General features: G+C 31.7%; 2 protein-coding genes across 3 annotated transcripts in view; one reads left to right on the forward strand and one right to left on the reverse strand.

Moving 5' to 3' along the window:
- LOC114339461 (uncharacterized) overlaps nucleotides 1-12,925 on the forward strand; it is a 255,414-nt gene extending 242,489 nt beyond the window's left edge. For both annotated transcript variants that reach the window (XM_050641520.1, XM_050641521.1), the window contains one exon: nucleotides 1,309-12,925. In XM_050641520.1, coding sequence (XP_050497477.1) covers nucleotides 1,309-1,474 — 166 coding nt within the window. In that variant the 3' untranslated portion in view covers nucleotides 1,475-12,925. The remainder of the gene's footprint in view (nucleotides 1-1,308) is intronic.
- Nucleotides 9,626-10,343, reverse strand: LOC114339465 (uncharacterized). Its single transcript, XM_028290126.2, has one exon. It carries the CDS (start codon nucleotides 10,341-10,343, stop codon nucleotides 9,747-9,749), a length of 597 nt encoding a protein of 198 aa, XP_028145927.2. The 3' UTR covers nucleotides 9,626-9,746.
- Nucleotides 12,926-20,523: the final 7,598 nt, after the last annotated feature.

Genomic DNA, 20,523 nt, shown 5'->3' on the forward strand with positions numbered 1-20,523 from the left:
CTTTCCAATGTCAATCCTTTCTTTTCGACTTCTTTCCTGATTTCATCTACCCACGTAAGTCTCTTGGTCTTCCTCTTTTATGCTGCACTCTCGTTTCGAACACTCGTTTTGTTAGTCTCTCGTTCGACATTCTACATACGTGCCCGAACCATCTAAGTTGTCCCTCTACTAATTTTTCATTGATTGGTTCTAGTTTTAGGTTTTGTCTGATTGTTCGTTTCGTATTTTGTCTGTCCTCTTTCTGTTTGATGTTTTCCTCAGGAACCTCACTTCCATAGCATTGACTCTCGATTTTTATCTCCCCGTCAATGTCCATACCTCGCTGCTATACTTGATTGTTGGTCTAACTACTGATCTAACGACTACCGTTTTTACTTTCGCCTGTATCTCTTTTTTCCCCAAAAATGTTGTTTTCATAGTGTTAAATAATCTTCCTGTTCGTCCCATTCTCTCGTTTATTTCCATGTCTTGTTTACCATTTGATTCAATTATTACTCTTAGGTATTTAAAATATTCCACTTGCTCTAGTTGTTTCTCCTCTAATTCTATTGCGTGTCTTCCTCGTATTTGCAATTATCATTGTTTTTGTTTTCTCTGTATTAATTTTCATATTTATGTTTGATAGTTCTTCCCTCTATGATTTCAGATTGTTCTGTAAGTCTTCTCTGTTTTGTAGTATCAATACCATGTCGTCTGCAAATAGTAGCTCTCGTAGTTGAGTCTGTTTCATTTGCCAGTACATATCCTAATGTTAGTTTTCTCATTCTTCTCTTGGCTTTATTTATTGCTTCATCCAGTACCACTGAGAATAGCTGTGTACTCGACACGCATCCCTGTTTGACGCTTTGACTTGTAGTAAATTCTCTGGATTCCTTATTATTGGTTTTTACTGTATTTGTATTATTTTTGTACATATACAAAAAATATTAGAACAAATGATTATAAATCAAGACAGGTGCTAGTAAAATTAATGAGTAGCCATTTTAATAATTATAAATGAAACTAATAATAAAAATAACTCAAATAAAATATTTTACTAAACATCATAAATGTATAGTTATGTTTATGACTGATGTCAAATAGCTCTTAAAATAACGTCTAAAGGTGGGAAACTGTCATGTAATGTACATAATGTAAATTTATAGGTTTCTAATGATTATTTCCCACCTCGACTAGTTCCATCTCTTTTTATTCCACAACGTATTATGTTTTCCATATTTTGCGTTATTTGGCCGGTATTTAGCGCACTCATCACTGTATACAATAATTATTATAATCTTTTGGAGACTGATTGTTGTTTTTGTTTAGTTCACAGATGCGGTTGCTGGTAGACAGTGGCATGTGTATAAACTCGAGTGAGAATGTACTGTTAGTGCAAGTTAGGAATGTAATTGACTTCATGCCTCAACTGAAATACATGCTAAGTGGAATGTTATCTTCGGAGGTAGCGTCAAAAAGACAGAGGAATAGCTAGGAATGGCTGTCCTGGTGTGGGAACTACGGCCACATTGAGTTTTACAACTATTAGTGAAGTGATTTGGGTTCTTATTAAAATGCGATAGTGTTTTGTATCAAATTGTTCCTACATTGTAATATAGTAATAATACGAAACTATTAAAAGTGAAACATTACGTGAATAACGTATTTAGGTGTAATGTTTTATTTTTTTATGTTATAATGTACATTTTTTCTTCAAACATTTGTGAACTTTTTTAAAACATTTCAAACAGATATTTTAACTCGTTTTCACTTACTTTGCCACTAAAATGTATAAAACCCATTATACATAAACTACGTTTGACAAAATTAGAATATTTTTCCATTATTGCCTATGCCTTTTACACAAAAACTATCTTATGTAAGAAAAGAGACTATGAATTGGCTAGAAAATTTTAAAAATTGTTCCAACCATGCAGCAGAAAGTTTGGCATGTTTTACTTGACGAGAAAATTGAGGTATTTTAAAAGTATCCATCATGAACAACTGTGCCTGTATGAGATTTTCGGGTAAACTAATTGTAACAATAATAGGTAGTTGAAGTATAGAGCTGACTCTGTTAATTTCTTTATATTGTTCTGAAGCTATTTTCTCGTGGCATCGTAATGCAATTTACTCTTTTTTGTTGGGAATAAGCCACATTTTTACTTTGAAATTACTTAAATTTTTTTTCAGTAACGTTTTTTATTAAATTTACTAAAGTAATACATGACAAAGTTCTCGAACACAGCAATATTTTACACAAGACTTTTCTAACAATTTGAAAAATTAAGTGTGGGTACCAATATAATATTGGGTAATAAAAGGTTCTTATTATTTACAATCTGAGTAAAGATGGAAGTGAATTAAAAGACAATTTATGTTTCATTTCGATTCAGAGGCAAGACATAATCTACACACAGCTGCTGTTTCTGTTATGAACTTCATCAGTGCAGATGCTTGCCCGCCTCTGAATCACCCACCCGAAACGAAATTATCTTTTTAATTGTTTTTTTTTGTTTCGTTTTGATTCAGAGGCGGGCAAACATCTGCACTGATGAAGTTCATAACAGAAACAGCAGCTGTGTGTAGATTATGCCTTGCCTCTAAATAGAAATGAAACAGAAATTATCTTTGAATTCACTTCTATCTTTACTCAGATTGTGAGTACTAGGAACTTTTTCTCGTACCTTTTCCTAGACGAATAACAACGGAATGTGATTGCATATTGTAGAATCCTTTCCGTTTTCTATACCCGTCGTCTCTATGCCTTGTAAATTGTGGAAGGCAGATATTTACGATGTTAACAGAGAAAGGTTCTAATAAGGAAAGTTTTCAAATTTAAGTATTCTGTAGTGGATTCTCTCATAGTGGATTTCAATCTATTTTTGAAATTCCCCTTAAAAAAGACAATTTCGATTCGTTTTGATTCAGAGGCGGGAAAGCATCTGCACTGATGAAGTTCGTAACAGAAACAGCAGCTTTCTATAGATTATGCCTTGCCTCTGAATCGAAATGAAACATAAATTGTCTTTTAATTCACTTTAATTCAAAAAACGTGTATTTTTTCCTGCGTAACTTCATAAAAACTATTATATTTTGAACTGTCCAAGTTGTTAACAATAATGTTGAGATTTGTTGGTGCAACGAGGATGAGGATATCCTCATTAATTGTTCTCTTATGGTTTTAATGCTACTTATTTCGTGCTTAATCTATTTTTTACATACAGTTTAGTAAAAGGCACTGTTGTATACGTAATGTATTTCAAAATTTATTTTTAACTTGGAAAAAATGTAAGCATCTTGAATTGGACACTGCATTTTAGATAGGATTAGAACTTGTTACAGACTCACAACCATGATGTTTTGTAAATATGTTTCATCCGTTCTTTATTTCTTACCAATAGAGTTTGTATCTTGTAAATATATATAGTGTTTTGATATTAAATATATCTGTACAAGTCAAGTTTTGTGAGTCGTTTATATTTTTTAAATTATTTTAAAAATGTGAGTGATATTCTGGTGTTCAACAATTAGTTTGCTTTGATAGTCTATTTGAAAAGTGGCATTTCCAAGTGTTCATTTAAACTTAAAATATCTGTATGTATCCCTTACTGTTATTATTTATTTTCAAATAATATATAAGGTTATAGCTAGTTATATGAATGTGAAATGTCCAGGGTAGGGAATTAACATAGATATCCTGATATGCAGATTTAAATATCAAAATGTAGATTGTCATTTTTCTGTTTCATTTAGTTATGTACATTTTTTGAGATTTCCGTTGTAAGATCTGATAAAATAGAATCCAAACTTGTCAAAAATCTTATGTTTGTATAAAGCCAGGCAACAACACAAAAAAATGGAAAATTAGAAAAACTGCAATTAGCAGTTGTTACAGTGCAATATCAATAATTTTATTTACATGTAACATGGGTATAGGGAATGTAAGGGCATTACGGTATTAAAATAACAGGTCCTAAAATAATAAACCTAAGTTTAGTAGGTACTGTCGATGTTTCGGGGTAATATGTTTCTGAAATCATGTGCTTCGTTTTTCACTGAATATTTTATACATGAAAATAATCCACAGTGAATTGTAATACATTTTTTGTTTTTCTGCCACCAATCAGGAAATTGTTTTAAAAAAATTCATCCCTAGAAGTGGAAACATGGCTGATGCCTTAAAGACTGAGACAAAGTAGGTCTGAAATGTCAAGTTTCATGTACTGCTAGTCGAAAACAACATTTTTAGATTAAATCAATTATGTATTTACAATTGATTTAAAGAATTTTTTTGAAAACCATTTTCTGGATTCTGGACAGTTAAAGCAGGACATATCCTGTGTGCTAAAATAATTTGGACCATTTTTTATTTACATTTCACCTTACAGGGACCCTCCCTATTACCGCGTGCTTGTATTAATAACTGATGTAGAATAGCTTTTGTGAATACTCTTGTTATTGTTAGAATGATTGGTACTAAAAGAACTTAATACAGCAAAAGTTAAATTTAAAATTAAGGTAACTACAGATGCAGTTCAACATTTTTAAAATTCGGAAAAATGCAACGTGTCCCTGCTCTTTTTTTATTTATAAGTTTATTTCGAAACTTACTCAAATAAATGTAAAAATATTACCTATATACTTTTTGGTGATTGTTGCTTGGTTTGTCCTGAATTAGTTCTTAATTCTCCTGCCTGTGATATGCGCAGAACTACAAATCAGTATTTAAACGACCATTGGACCTTAATCAATGTAAGATTCAATAATATATTAGCATTTTATGATCAGAATTACCAACACTTAACACAGTGTTATCATTTAGCCTTTAGAGATATTTTATTAAACTTATCAGATTCATATCTCTTGTGATGTGGGTATAGTAAGTTTTGTTTTTTAACAAAATATTTATTTTTGAATTTGGCTTAAAATTTGATTTAAAAATTTGACTTTTGAACGAGTTTATAGTAAATAGTATGAAGTTTATAGTGTGAGATTATTTAGTTATATTTTATTTTTGTTAAAAAGCTTTGACATGTTTTATTAAGATCTCTGAGTTTTTTTTTCCTTTATATTTTTTTTTTGTTGAACAGCTTAAAGACATGTTTTATTAAGATCTCTAAATATTCTAGATTTTTCTTTTTCCTTTATATTTTATTCCCTTTTATAGAGTTTGACTTAAAATCTAAACTTTTAAGATCTGGAAGTATTTTAGTAGGAGAACTGTTCAAGAGGAGGTTCATATTCAATATTACACAGATTTTTTAATTTTTGTAATGTTTATATATGAAAAATAAATAATACTAAATATAAAAAATAATGTTAATTCTTATCTTGCTATTAAATTAATAAACTTAATGCTGTAGATACATTACATAATATACTTTATTAATAAATGCATATTTTCACTGAAAATGATGTAACTCTCAAAAAATTGTATATTTATTTTATTTATTATTTTTTAGAGATCTTTATTTGACAGTTCTAGTGTAACTTTTTAATTTTGTGCTCTTGTATAATTTTCCTTAGTTCATTTGAATTAGTTTGTTCAGAATTATCACGAATATAATATTTCATTAATATTCATATTCCTTATAGCAAATTATGCTTCTTATCACTTTCCTATTAGGTTAAGAGATCGAAGCTAGCAATTGAGCTATATTTCTTCATTGTTCTTCTTGTTTACTTTATCGATATTATAATTTCTCACTATTTACTCTTATATACATATAAAATAATTTAACTTATTTGGTTCAGTAATGTCCTACCCGGATATTTCTGAACAATATAATAATAATAAAATAAATAAATAAATAATAAAATAATATAATAATAAATATAATAAAATAATAAATAAATAATATAATAAAAGCCGGGTCAACACGTCAATTTTTTAAAGGATTTGTACATTTTCTATTCAAAAATATAAATATACAGGATGATTCATGTAATACTAGTACTGTCGGCACTTTTTTCTCCACTTTTTGTTAAAATTTTCTCCACTTTTATGTTTGCAATAATTTTCTTTAACTTTATGTTTTTAATTGTTTTGTCGTTCTTGTATCTATCTCTTTTCATGTTTTTCTATAAAATTTTTTGATGGCGAAGGTGTAACGATTTCAGACTTGTGTAAAGACTTCTTTCCCTTTTGCTGTCCTTATCATTCCAGCTTTTGAAAGTGATAAAACAGGATTAATACTTTATGAAACATACACTGTGGGCCAAAATTAACCGGTCACCTTAAAAATGGGTCATTTTTGATGTCTTATATCTCCTAAACCTGTTGTCCGATTTAAGTGATTTTTTTAATATGTTATAGCATTATTCTTTGACAATATCGATATAATAATATTGTTTCTAAACAGATAAATTTTCATTGTATACCGGGTGTACGAATCAAACTGTTTTTTTTTCTAAAGTTTGCATCACCCTGTGGAATGTTCTAGCATTTGTAGAATACGGAAATTAAAACCTAACTATAGCCTCATGCTGTCTCAACATTTTGTTGTTTGATTGATTCGCTTATGTTGGATAATAAAAAAGTTAGGTGTTTTAACAACTAGACATTTTTTTTTATCAATACAGGGTGTTTTTAAAAATGTTTGGCAAAGATTAAGGGGTTATTCTGCATGAAAAAATAATAACAGTTTACTTTATAAACTTATATCCGCAAATGCTTAGAGTCCGAGATAGGGGGTGTTGAAATTTTTCTGACAAACTGACGATTTATTTATTGCTTTAAAACCGGTTGAGATATGCAAATGCAATTTGGTAGGTTTTATGACATAGTTATTGCATATTTTTTGACATACAATTAAGACATTAATATTCACCATTGGCGCGCATACGGGTAATATGAACCATCATATTACCCGTATGCGCGCCAATGGTGAATATTAAATGCTTAATTTTATGCCAAAAAATGTGCAATAACTACATACTAAAACCCACCAAATTTCATGTGCATGTCTCAACCGGTTTTAAAGTAATAAATAAATCGTCAGTTTGTCAGAAAAATTTCAACACCCCCTATCTCGGAAACGAAGCATTTGCGGACATAAGTTTATAAAGCAAACTTTCATTATTTTTTTCATGCATGATTACCCCTTACACTTTGCCAAAAATTTTTAAAAACACCCTGTATTGATAAAAAACATGTCTAGTTGTTAAAGCACCTAACTTTTATTATCCAACATAAGCGAATGAATAAAAAAACAGAATGTTAAGAAAACCGGAGGCTATAGTTAGGTTTTAATTTCACTATTCTATAAATGCTAGAATATTCCACAGGGTGATGCAAACTTTAAGAAAAAAACACAGTTTGATTCGTACACCCGGTATATAATGAAAATTTACATGTTTAGCAACAATATTACTATAGCGATATTGTCAAGGAATAAGGCTATAACATATTAAAAAAATCACTTAAATCGGACAACAGGTTTAGGAGACATAAGACATCAAAAATGACCCATTTTTAAGGTGGCGGGTTAATTTTGGCCCAGGTGTATTTTAAAGATAATATGATTCATCCATTCTTGGAGAAAAATTAACCCATAGCGCCATTGATGCGAAAACGCAACATTTTGAAAATAATTTTTTATGACTAAATATTGTTTTTTTTTATAAAATTTTTTATGTTTTAATGGATAAAGGTTTAATGATATAGATATATGTTTTATAGAACAAATATATTTAATTGTTTATAATGTATAAGATTTCATGACTATATAATCTAAAATTTTCACTTTGCTTATAATAGTTTATATGATTTTTATAAAGTATAAACTACATGTTTAGCAATAACCAAACAAAAAAATAAAAAAAAATTTATCAAGAAAAAGTTACATGCATTCAAACTTTTATTGTTGCCTTTTCGCATCAATGGCGGAATCTGTTAAGAAATTAATGAAATACACTTTTATGGATTGTGAGATTTATTTCAAAATTTAAAGTACAAAAATAGTAAAACTAAATAAAATATTTCTAAAAAACTATAAAACTTAATATTACAATTTATGGAAGCTGTCAAAACATGCAGAGTGTAAATGTACATTGCACTTTTGACACATATAAAATGGTTTGGCTTTTACATTGGCTGCATCTTGTTCTTGATTTTTCAGGGTGCCATGTTAAGATGAATGTGGTTCACTTCATGTGGGTCACTTCTCATTGCTTTCGGTAATTCTGAATTTGTTGGCCTTCGTTGTCCTTTGGATTTAGAAGCCCTGAAGCCAGAACCTTCGCTGACTAAGAATGAGTTACATTCTTCTGATTTTATTAGCGCCATAATAATATAAGAGCGAAACTGTAATTGCGATATTGTAGAGATATCTGCCAATTTGTGCTGGAGGTGTTCGTGTTGATCTACACAACACAACACAACGGCATAGCCAATTATCGTATAAGAGTAAGAGAAAAGAGGTGGTGGTAGCCTCTGTTTATAAATATGTACTATAGACAGTACAATCGTCAATGCACGGACAATTTTCATAAATTGGCAAATGACTAAAATATCGCAATTACAATTTCGTCCTCACATTGTTATGGCGCTAATATCAGAAGATTGTAATTCATTCTCGCCAGCGAAGATGGGGGTACAACAGTTCCTAAATACAAAGGACGGGAAAGGCCAACAAATTCAGAATTACCGAAAGAAATGAGAACTGACAAAGTGAACCACATTCGTCGTAATATGGCCCCCCGAAAAGTCAAGAAGAAGATACAGACAATGTAAAAGCTAAACCATTTATACAAGGTGGTCCAGAATTATGTACATTAATTTCTAGAGCTCATAGTACGTCCAAAAATAAGGGTACTTCTTTATGTACACTTTTTTATAAAACTGAATAATAAGGGAGATACAACCCTTTAAAGGGGTGAATTGAAATTCTTATTTTTTCAAATATCTTCCAAACGGTTTTGAATACGGAGTTCATATTTTGGGAGTGATTATAAGACATTAGGATAATTAATTTCACGTCACCACCTACCACATCCTATATTAATACAGGGTAGTTTTGGAGGGTAAGTGGGGGTTATTGCCTCACATGTTTTTTAATTTGTACATATTTTAAAAAAATATTTTAAAAATTGTTTCCTTAGACTTTTCTACGCAAAAAAGGTGCTCTTGTAATATTTCGATAGATATCACCGTTTTCGATTTATTTAAACTCGAAGGTATACATGTATTTTATTGTAATCGTTACATTTCTTAATATTCATCAAGTATGCTTTGGAATTGACACTTGTGTTAGCAATAATATTACAAATTAATGGAAAACTTAATTAATACTTAACATTTAATTAATGGCGATAATAATATTTCACAACAACTGTTCAAAATGTCCTCCATTTTGTTGAATACATAATCTAATTCTTTTATTTAGCGAACGCATTAATCCATTTAATGTTACTGCATCGTTTTGTAAATCGGTAAATACTTGTTCAATTTTGTCTCTTAACTCATTTACTGTATTAATTGGAGTGTTATACACTTTTGATTTCAAATAACTCCATACTGTAAAGTCCATTGGATTAAGATCACAACTACGAGCAGGCCAATGAATCGGTGCATCCGCACCCCGGCCTATCCACCTATCAGGGAAATGTTCATGTAAACACCTTCTACAAATTCTTCGTATTTGTAATGGAATATTTTCCAAAATATCATGTAAAATATTGTCTAGAAAATTGTAATACATGTTACCATTTAAATTTCCGGGAAAGATGTGGTATCATATGAAACTATTTCCTAAAGTAGCTGCCTAAACGTTTATCTTGAACGTGTGTTGGAAGTGAGTTTCCATTGTAGCCCTTGGATTTTCTTCAGCCCAGAAGTGCATATTTCTAGAATTGAACATACCTTGTCTTGTAAATGTGGCCTCGTCTGTAAACAGAATGTTGCTTAAAAAATTTGGTGCAGTTTGAACTTTATTTTGCAATACTTCACAAAAATCAACTCTAAGTGGCATATCGTCAGGTAACAATTCCTGCACCTGTCGATAGTGGTAAGGATGTAAGTGCTGTTCATGCAGAACTCTTAAAACACTTTGATGGGAAATATTCGTTCTTAATCCTAACCTGCGTGTACTTATTCTGGGGTCATTTATTACAGCATCCAATATTTGCTGTTCAACGCGAACATTTCTTGCTTCTCTACGACGACCAGCATCTGTATTCCTTCTTTGAAGACAACCGGTTTCTCTCAGTCGTCGTTCAGTACTTACAAAAGTCCTGGCATTGGGAATATTTCTGTTCGGATACTTTTCTCTGTAGCGTCTTACAGCGGCAGCAGCATTTCCCGAACATTCCCCTAATACTAAAAGTATGTCTGTCATCTCAGAATTTGAATAGTGTGCCATATTGCGGGCAAACAAATTAAAAATATAGCAAAAGAGACGTGTTAAACAAATTTCACTGTCGAGTACAATAAAAGTGTAGATACATAAAATAATTTAATTGTTATTAAACGTCACTGACAATTCATAGACTACTTGAGATTAAAGTGTTGTTGCTAACACAAGTGTCAATTCCAAAGCATACTTGATGAATATTAAGAAATGTAACGATTACAATAAAATACATGTATACCTTCGAGTTTAAATACATAAATCGAAAACGGTGATATCTATCGAAATATTACAAGAGCACCTTTTTTGCGTAGAAAAGTCTAAGGAAACAATTTTTAAAATATTTTTTTAAAATATGTAAAAATAAAAAACATGTGAGGCAATAACCCCCACTTACTTTCCAAAACTACCCTGTATTAATATAGGATGTGGTAGGTGGTGACATGAAATTAATTATCCTAATGTCTTATAATCACTCCCAAAATATGAACTCCGTATTCAAAACCGTTTGGAAGATATTTGAAAAAATAAGAATTTCAATTCACCCCTTTAAAGGGTTGTATCTCCCTTATTATTCAGTTTTATAAAAAAGTGTACATAAAGAAGTACCCTTATTTTTGGACGTACTATGAGCTCTAGAAATTAATGTACATAATTCTGGACCACCTTGTATTTGTCAAAAGGGCAATTTACATTTACACTCTTCATGTTTTGACAGCTTCCATAAATTGTAATATTAAGTTTCATAGTTTTTTTAGAAATATGTATTTTATTTAGTTTTACTACTTTTGTACTTTTAATTTTGAAATAAATCTCAAAATCCATAAAAGTGTACTTCATTAATTTCTTAACAGATTCCGCCGTTGTATTTTTTAAGAACACCCTGTAACCTAAAAAAATGATATCCAAATTTCTCTTTAAAACATAAATAACTAATCCTAATATCATTTTTATAGAAAATTACAATTTCATACCATCACTTGGACCTTGCTAAAACGCATAGCATTTCCAACAATATTGGTCTCTGGCCCTAACACATAAATGATCTATGGCAAAAGCCTTTCAGCCAATTTGTCTTTAATTCTGCATAATATTCAAAAGGAAAATATCCGAAAAATTCTGCACAGTAGTGATCCGTTTTTGCTCCATTTCATTTATGACCTTGTACTTGGAACCTTCTTGAAGGTTCAAGTGCCTTAAAATCCGTTGCGTATTCTTAACCGACTACAAACCCTTACCTTACTTTACCCTACCAGCAGTGCTACACTAACGTGAATCACATTACTTTTACATTACTATGTCAACAAAAAGTATCGCATAATTTTTGAAACAGAAAAAGGGTTTTTAATTTTTAGCGGAATGTTATAATACTCAAATAAACTTTAACGTGAAGTAAAACTCCCTGGTGTAGTTGGTATATTTAAATATACCTACTGCACCAGGGAGTTTTCTCACCAGGGAAAGATCATTTCGCAGTTGTCTAGCTGTAACATGGTGTGTACACAAAGCCTGCAGATGTAAATGACGTTCATCTGTGGGGTTCGTGTACCTGCCTGGAACTGAGCTTCTTGTGTATCCTTCACTTTCTCTTTACCTTCTTAAAGCTCTTAAAACGCCATTCCCATAACATCACCAACATATTGCTGCGATCGTCCATCTCCAATTAAACCTACAATTTGGGCTGTTTTTTCTGACGTTATATTACTCATTTTTTGTAAGAACGCACCTCATCATTAAAAACTCAAGCAGACGTAGTACAGAGATCAAATTCTCGAAAACAAATGTCCAAAATAAATATGATTCAATACCTTTTTTTTTACTTTTATTCCGCAAAAATAAGTTTCAACTTGAAATATTATGGGTTTGTAGACACCCAAAGGAGACGATAAACGAGTATTATAATATTCCGCTAATAATTAAAATATTTTTTTAAACTTTTTTTCTGTTTCAAAAATTATGCGATACTTTTTGTGATTAGTGTATTTCGATTATTGATGGACCAGTGTAGAAGTTAAAGTCATTTCTAATAAATGATATTGTTAATGATACTTATTCCTAAAGTACTAAGTACTAGAGGAAGTACTAAACTCCCCAAGATATTTTTAAATTTCGAAAATACGAGCAGCTTTTTTGGCTATTGGACATTTAATCGTATGTAAAACCTTAAAATCAAATGTATTATGTGATCGAAAATCCCTAGATAGTCTTACTAAGTGTATATATAAATGCAATCATGGCTACTCTTTTTGAAATATTTCGTCTGATCATAAATCGCTACCAATTTTTAAATAGTTCAGTAAAATTGTATTGTTTCTATTTGTAACTACTACTTAAAATTTCTTACGTAAACTCCATACCATGTAAAATCTAATGTAATGTTGGGTTTAGCTCTCTTTTGTTTTCATAATTTATTTTGTTTTTTTTTTTATTAAGCAATATATTGTTGCAATGTTCTTGCATTATATTTTTTCGTTACAGTCGTGATCAAAAGCTGCTAGGGATTTAAAAATTCTTACGATTAGACTTAAATGTTATTTTATATGTACATACCAATCATTCATTACTCCAATAAATCTTTTAAGTTCTATTAAAAATGTGTTTTATTCACTTTTACTTTATATTACATAGAAGGAAAATTCACCGAAACACAGTTATCGAAAGCACAATTCACTGAAATAAAAATTCACCTAAATTATATGAATAAATTATGTAGTATGAAATTAATTTGAGCACACTTTTTAATACATTTATAGACTGTTTCATTTTCAACGCATCTATAAACTTCCAGATAGTTGGATGATGTGCAGAAAACTGCTCTACAAGTACGGTGCTATCTCTCCACGGAGTTGTTCATTTTAGACAAATTATGTGGGACTCTACTGTAACAATTCCAGATATATATTGGAAATAATGGTTCTCTTCTATTTCTTCGTTGTGGGCGTCCAATCCAGGTGTCTTCAAAATCTTTGACTAATGGTTGTGCTTTATTCGTAATATGTCGCTTTCGGGCTTTCTAAATAGTAATAAATATAGATTTCGGTCTATATTTTGTGTCATTTGTTTCCTTTTATTTGTAATACCTTGTTTCTAAATGTACCTAATGTTTCCTTTGTTTGTGCGAAGCGGGGAGCGGTGAAGTCAATGATAGGAACAAAACAGTATTGATAATAATCGATAGAGATCCAATCGAACTTACACAGTGGCGGAACTCTATTAGTCCAACAAAATGGAAGAAATGATGAAAGAAATGTTATCGGAATTTAAACAAAATGCTACCAGAATTTAAAGAGGTGAGGTGTGACATGAAAATATATCGAGAAGAAATCATTAATCTTAAAACTGAAAACGCTGAGATGAAAAAGGAGATAGAGAAACTACATGAGAACATAGAAATTACAGAAAAAAGACAAAGAAAAAACAATATCATTATTAAAGGATTAGAAATAATTGGAGATGGCCATAACCATATGAAAGAACAAATGTCCAATAATATAGTATCGCACTTAGGAGTTCAGGCAGAAATTAAAAAGGTTACGAAACTCGCAAATAACGTTTGCAAAGTAGAAATGAATACCACCGAAGACAAAATAAAAATACTGCAAAATAAGAAAAAATATAAGCAAGTAAAAGAACTCGACATATTCATTGATGATGATTTAACTTACCAACGAGAGGAAAATACAAAAAATTATAAGAGAAAAAGGAAAAGAAGAACGAGCCAAAGGTAATAAAGTCATTATTAGATATAATAAACTCATAATAAATGATGAACTGTGGACCTGGAATAGATCTCGAGAAAAACTTGAGCTAAATAAAAATCTAATAAGCAATAAGGCCACAAAAATCTAACTAACTGCCGGACCGAAGATAAAGGAACGGAACTGGCTATGAACAAGGACAAGAAAATGGTAAATGCATGCAGTAATACAAAAATAACCAAAACATCAAAGCAAAGAAGAAATGAAGGTAAATATCGGAACATGGAATATTAAAAGTATAACTGGGAAAGAAATAGAACTAAAAGAAGAATTTGAAACAACGGAATTAGACATACTAGCAATAACTGAGACTAAAAAAAAAGGTAAAGGTGAAATAAAATTAGAGAATGAACACACAATGATATATAGTGGAGTCCGAGTAGATCAAAGAGCAGCTGCAGGAGTAGGATGTATAATACATATAAGTATGGAGAAACAAATAGGTGATTGGAAAGCATGGTCCGAAAGAATATTGAGTATCGAAATTAATAATACAGAGAATAATCGCATAAAAACTGTAATAGTAGTTTATGGCCCAAACGAAGACGACACAGCATACAACAAAGATGAATTTTGGCATGAGTTGACACTGATAACAGGAAGAGCTAAAGGAGAGATATACATAATAGGCCACTTCAATAGTAGAGTTGGAACAAGAGATGAGTTATACACAAGATGCATAGGACAGTATGGAGAGCAGACTAGAAATAATAATGGAAGAAGAATGCTTGAATTTTGCACTATCCACAACTTGATCATAACTAACACATTCTTTAAGCACAAAGATATCCATATGTACACAAGAGAAGTAAAGAGCCGTAACGAAAAATCCATAATTGACTATGTACTAGTTGAAAGCAACGACAGAAAAAAAGTTATGAATACTAAAGTACATAGAGGCCCAGAAATAGGTAGTGATCACTACATGGTTGTTGCAAAGATAAGAGAGAAAACAATAGACACAAAAGATAATCGACCAGATAATCAAAAAATGGTAACGGTGGAGACAATTAATACTTATAAACTCAGAAATAAAGAAACAGCAAGAGAATATGGGAACAAAGTAAACGAAAAACTCAATAATACAATAGAAACGAATAAAGAGAATATAAACCAAGCGTGGAATTGGTTTAAACACCTATTACTAGACTCAGCTAAAGAAGTATGCGGAATAAGTAAAACAAATCCCACGAAAAAACAGACAGCTTGGTGGACAGAACAAATAAAACACAAGTAAAAGCTAAGAAAAAAGCATGGAAACAATATCTGCAAAACAAAACAAACGAATACTACAACATTTACAAAAATGAAAGAAGAAAAGTAAAGCTACTAGTAACTGCAGCTAAAAAGGAAACATGGACAACATTTGGTGATAAAATGGAACAAGACAGTAATCAAAAGCTCTTCTATAGAACACTAAAAACATTAAGAACAGAGAACAAACAAAAAGTACGCAATATTAAGAGTAAAAATGGAAACTTATTACCAGAACCAACTCAAATAATGAATAGATGGCAAGAACACTTTGAAGCACTATTGAACCATAACAACCATACAGAAACCAATAATGAACCAGAAGAAACACCTGAAGAAAATGTAGAAGAACCAATAACATTAGAAGAACTACAAGAAGCCATAAAACAGCTAAGATATGGAAAAGCTCCGGGAATTGACAAAGTAACGGTGGAAATAATAAAAAACATGGGACAACAAGGTACTGAAATACTACTAGAAATAATGAATAAAGTATGGAAAGCTGAAATATTACCAGAGGACTGGAAAACCGCATTGATAGTTCCCATACATAAGAAAGGTGACAAAAGAGAATGTAATAACTACAGAGGATTGACATTGCTATGTGTATCAATGAAAATATTAAAGAAAATCATAGATAAACGAATAAGAATAATTGCGGAAGATACACTAGACGAGTCACAAAGTGGTTTCAGAAGCGGAAGGAGCATACAAGATCATATATTCACGCTAAAACAAATAAGCGAAAAAGCGCTTCAAGAGAAAAAGAACATATACTTAGCCTTCTTAGGCCTAGAAAAGGCCTTCGACAAAGTACCCAGACAGAGAGTGTGGAAAGTGCTAAGAGAGAAAGGTGTAGGACATAAAATGATACGAATCATCCAGAAAATATATAGTCAGAATGTGAACTCTGTGATTAGTAACAACAATAGATCAAACACTTTCACAGTAACAGGAGGACTAAGACAAGGCGGGGCTCTTAGCCCAATGCTCTTTATATTGTTTATGGACCAAATAATTAAAAGATGCACAATAGAAAGCAGAAAATTAAATGTTGGGCACATATGTCTACGTAGAGTAGAAATATCAGAAGGAGTCTTTGCAGACGACTTGGTGTTAATTGCAAGAAGTGAAAAAGATTTACAACACAACATTGAAATATGGAACAGAGTATTCATCGAAAATGAAATGGTAATAAACAAAAGCAAGACCAAAGTACTACAGATCGGTGAAGAGAGACAGGAGCTAAGAATAGAAATTGAAGGAACACAAATTGAACAAGTGAAAACTTTCTCTTATCTAGGTGTAATAATGGACCAGGCAGGCACTCAAGATGCTGAAGTAAACAATAGAATAGACAAAACAATAAAGCTGTACCATGCAATGAATAAAAAATTTATCAGTAGAAAAGAAATTTCAAGAGAAACAAAAATAAAAGTGTTCAAATCAATCTATAGACCAGTACTACCTTCGGCAGCGAATCTTGGGTCTTAACAAACCGACAAAAAAGCAAGATTCAAATGGAAATGAAGTTCCTGAGAAGAGTAAAAGGCGTCACTAAATTAGACCGACTACGAAATGTAGACATAAGAAGCGAGTTAAAAATACCATCCACATTGGAGATAGATAGATAGATAGATAGATTTATTTAACTACTTTACAAAAAAAAATTGTTTGTAGCAAGTCAAAATTACAAAGTCAAAATAAGGAATATAAAAATTACAAGGTATATAAAATCACAAGGTATATAAAACAGAAATATAAAACACAACTTATAAATATGTATCACAAACAAGAATATAGATTAACAAAAAATATTTTGTGTCACGGTAAGCATTTCAGTAGATGTTCTGCAATGAGTCATATATTCTTCCGAGCAATAAAAGCAATGTTTCAACAGATACCTTTTTATTTGACTGCGTTTCACATGACATTTTGCTCCACAAATTAAACTATTATGGAATCAGAGGTATCCCTCTTAAGCTTATCTCTTCGTACCTATGTGGTAGACACCAGGCTGTAGTGTCTAAAGGTTATCTCTCCGATTTTCGACCCGTAAAACATGGAGTCCCACAAGGTTCGGTCTTGGGACCTCTTTTATTCATTATGTATGTCAACGATTTGCCTCATTTCATATCTCCGTACAAATCAGTACAATTTGCGGATGATACGACATACATAATATCAGGTAATAAAAATGAGGATTTAAAAATGGCTTACGAGGAAGTCTCTGATAAATCTAGCACATGGTTTGCTGCGAACAAACTAAAACTCAATACTGAAAAAACGCAGGACTTGATTATATCTGCAAGTGGTTTACATGGCGATCCAGATGACAAAGACACTGCTAAACTATTAGGAATAACCATAGACAATCGATTGAACTGGTCGGCTCATATTTCACAAGTAAAGGCGAAGCTGTCTAGTTCATTGTTTCTTATTCGTCAACTAGCAAGGGTTGTCAACTTTGAGACATTGAAGGTGACATATTTTTCTTTATTTCACTCACACCTAAGCTATGGATTAATCTTATGGGGCAATTCAACAAATGCTCTTCAAATTTTCAGGATGCAAAAGAAAGCTATCCGGATTTTAGCAGGGGTTAGTTATCTGGAACATTGCCGACCTCTCTTCATCAAATTAAAAATTATGCCGCTACCTACTCTGTTGATATATCAAGTTCTGACTGAAATTCACAAAAAAAGGTCCCATTTAACAAAGCAGTCTGATGTTCACGTTCACAATACGCGATACTCTCACTATTTACGAACAAATCGCTCTAGATTGCGTCTTTCAGATAAAAATTGTCTTAATTATAACTACTACAATATTTTACCAAAAGATATTAAACAGCTAAGCTGTAACAGTTTCAAAAAAGTAATAAAAAGGTATCTGTTGAAACATTGCTTTTTAATCCACATTGGAGTATATAGAGCAAAGACAGTTATGTTGGTGGAGACATCTACAACGAATGAAAGAAACTAGACCAGTTCGAAGAGTATGGGAAGCAAAAATATCAAAAAATAGGAAGAGAGGATGACCCAGACAAACATGGGATAAAGTAATAGGAGCCATTCTGCACAAGAAAAGATCAAACTGCATAGATGCCAAAGCGATAGCACAAGACAGAAAAGAGTGGAAAAAATTTGTATATAGATAACTGATACTTTTATAGAATTAATGAAATTAATTTTAGAAATGTACAATTAGATGTAAAAGTGTAATTTGTATATTTGTAAGTACCTATGTAAAGTAAAACTAGATATGTTAATTTGGTAGGTTAATGTTGCAACCCTACACCATTGTATGGTAGAAGGGATATGATTATATATATATATATATATATATATATATATATATACATAGTAACTGTAGCTACAGGCACCCAGTAAACCGACGTCAATGTAGCTCCCGGTGTATATTGTATATAGTAAATATTGATATTTAGGCACCCAGAAACTATTTGATAAATAGGCACCCAAGCTGTATAAAATTTTGATAATATATTACAAACAAGCACCACGCAGCATTGCCACATTTATGGGGGTCACATTGACTGTTTTTCTGATTAAAGTGTATATTAGTTATTTAAACTCGACACTGATTTTACATGTTCATAAAATATGTATGTAAAAGTGGGTGCCACTAATTATCGTAATAAAAAAATATGCAATTTTATTCGAATGAAGAAAGACCTTTAACGCATTAATTTTTATTTTATTTTAAATTTGTGTATATCAAAACTGCATAACAGAAAGACATACTTGCTCAACAAACAAAATATACACTAAAAACAAAATAAATAATAATAAACTACGGAATATCTTCTTCTTATACTTGTTGTAGATCTGTCGATTTCTTAATTCCGACGTTGAAGTATTTCTTGAGAGGTGAACTACCAGCTATCACTCCATCTTTTTGGTGCTCTCCCCGGTGACACTTGCCTGCTGGCTTTTCTTCTAGTGCAATTCTTTGTAGTCTGTGCTCCTCCATTCTTTATACATGACTGAACCATTCTCTTCATTTTTGCCTACCCCATCTGACTACATCTTGCACACCACATTGTTCCCTGATGAAATTGTTTCGTATTATATCTCTTCTTGTCTTCCCTGCTATTGCTCTTGGTGTCTTCATTTCGGCTGTCCGTAGCATACCTTTGGTTTTATTGGTGTCTTCTCTTGATTCAATACCATAGCTCATAACAGTTCTGATGCAAGTTTTATAAATTCTAACTTTGCTGTCCATTGTCATATATGGGTTATTCCAGACCACATCTCTCAAACATCCGGACAAGACGGCGGCCTTGTTAATTTGTCCTCTTAGGTCTCTGGTTGGGGCATAACTTGATAAGTCTACACCTAGATATTTAAACTGGTTTAGCTGTTCTATGGGTTTCCCCTTTACCACGAGCTACACCTAATTTAACGTTTTGCAATGGTAATGCATTTTGTTTTCTGCGTGGATATGTTCATGTGAGTTGTCGTCATGCTTGGTAGAATCAATAAAGTTGTCTTTGTAGGTTATCCTCATCCTCTGAAATCAGGGCTGCATCATCCGCATAGCACACCACACTGATTCTACTGTGACCAAGTCTGTATCCTAGTTGTAGCAATTCCACATCTTCTATTATTTCATCCATTAGTATATTGAATAGAAATGGACTGACGCTGTCTCCCTGTCTGATCTCCCCTGGTGTTGGTATGTTGGCCGTAGTGATGTCGTCTGTTTTAATTTTTGTCGTGCTGTTATTGTTCATTTGTTTTATGACTGTCAAATGCTTTCGTTAGGTCTACGAAACAAATATATGCGGGTTTGTTATATTTTATCTATCTACTTCTCTTTCACTTGTTTCATGACAAATATTGCATCTGTCGTCGACCTGTGTTTTCTGAATCCTTCCTGTTCTTCTCTGCTCTTTGTCTGTAAATCCAATTTATCCTTGAATATGCGTGTGAATAACTTTATTGTCGTATTTAAGAGAGTTATTCCTCTGTAGTTGTCTGGATATGATCTTTGTCCTTTCTTAAAGATGGGTATTGTGATACTGGTGTGCCAATCTTGTCGTATCTCTGCTCTGTCTAAAATTTTGTTAAACAATGTTGTGAAACAATAATTATTGACTTTCTGACCGCTGTATTTCAGCAGTTTGTTCGGTATTCCATCAGTACCTGACGATCGTC

This window comes from Diabrotica virgifera, chromosome 10 (genome assembly GCF_917563875.1).
Source record: "Diabrotica virgifera virgifera chromosome 10, PGI_DIABVI_V3a".
NCBI lineage: Eukaryota > Metazoa > Arthropoda > Insecta > Coleoptera > Chrysomelidae > Diabrotica > Diabrotica virgifera.

Excerpts from the sequence above, each read along its gene's own strand:
- LOC114339465 (XM_028290126.2), bottom strand. The coding sequence starts at position 10,343 with ATGGCACACTATTCAAATTCTGAGATGACAGACATACTTTTAGTATTA.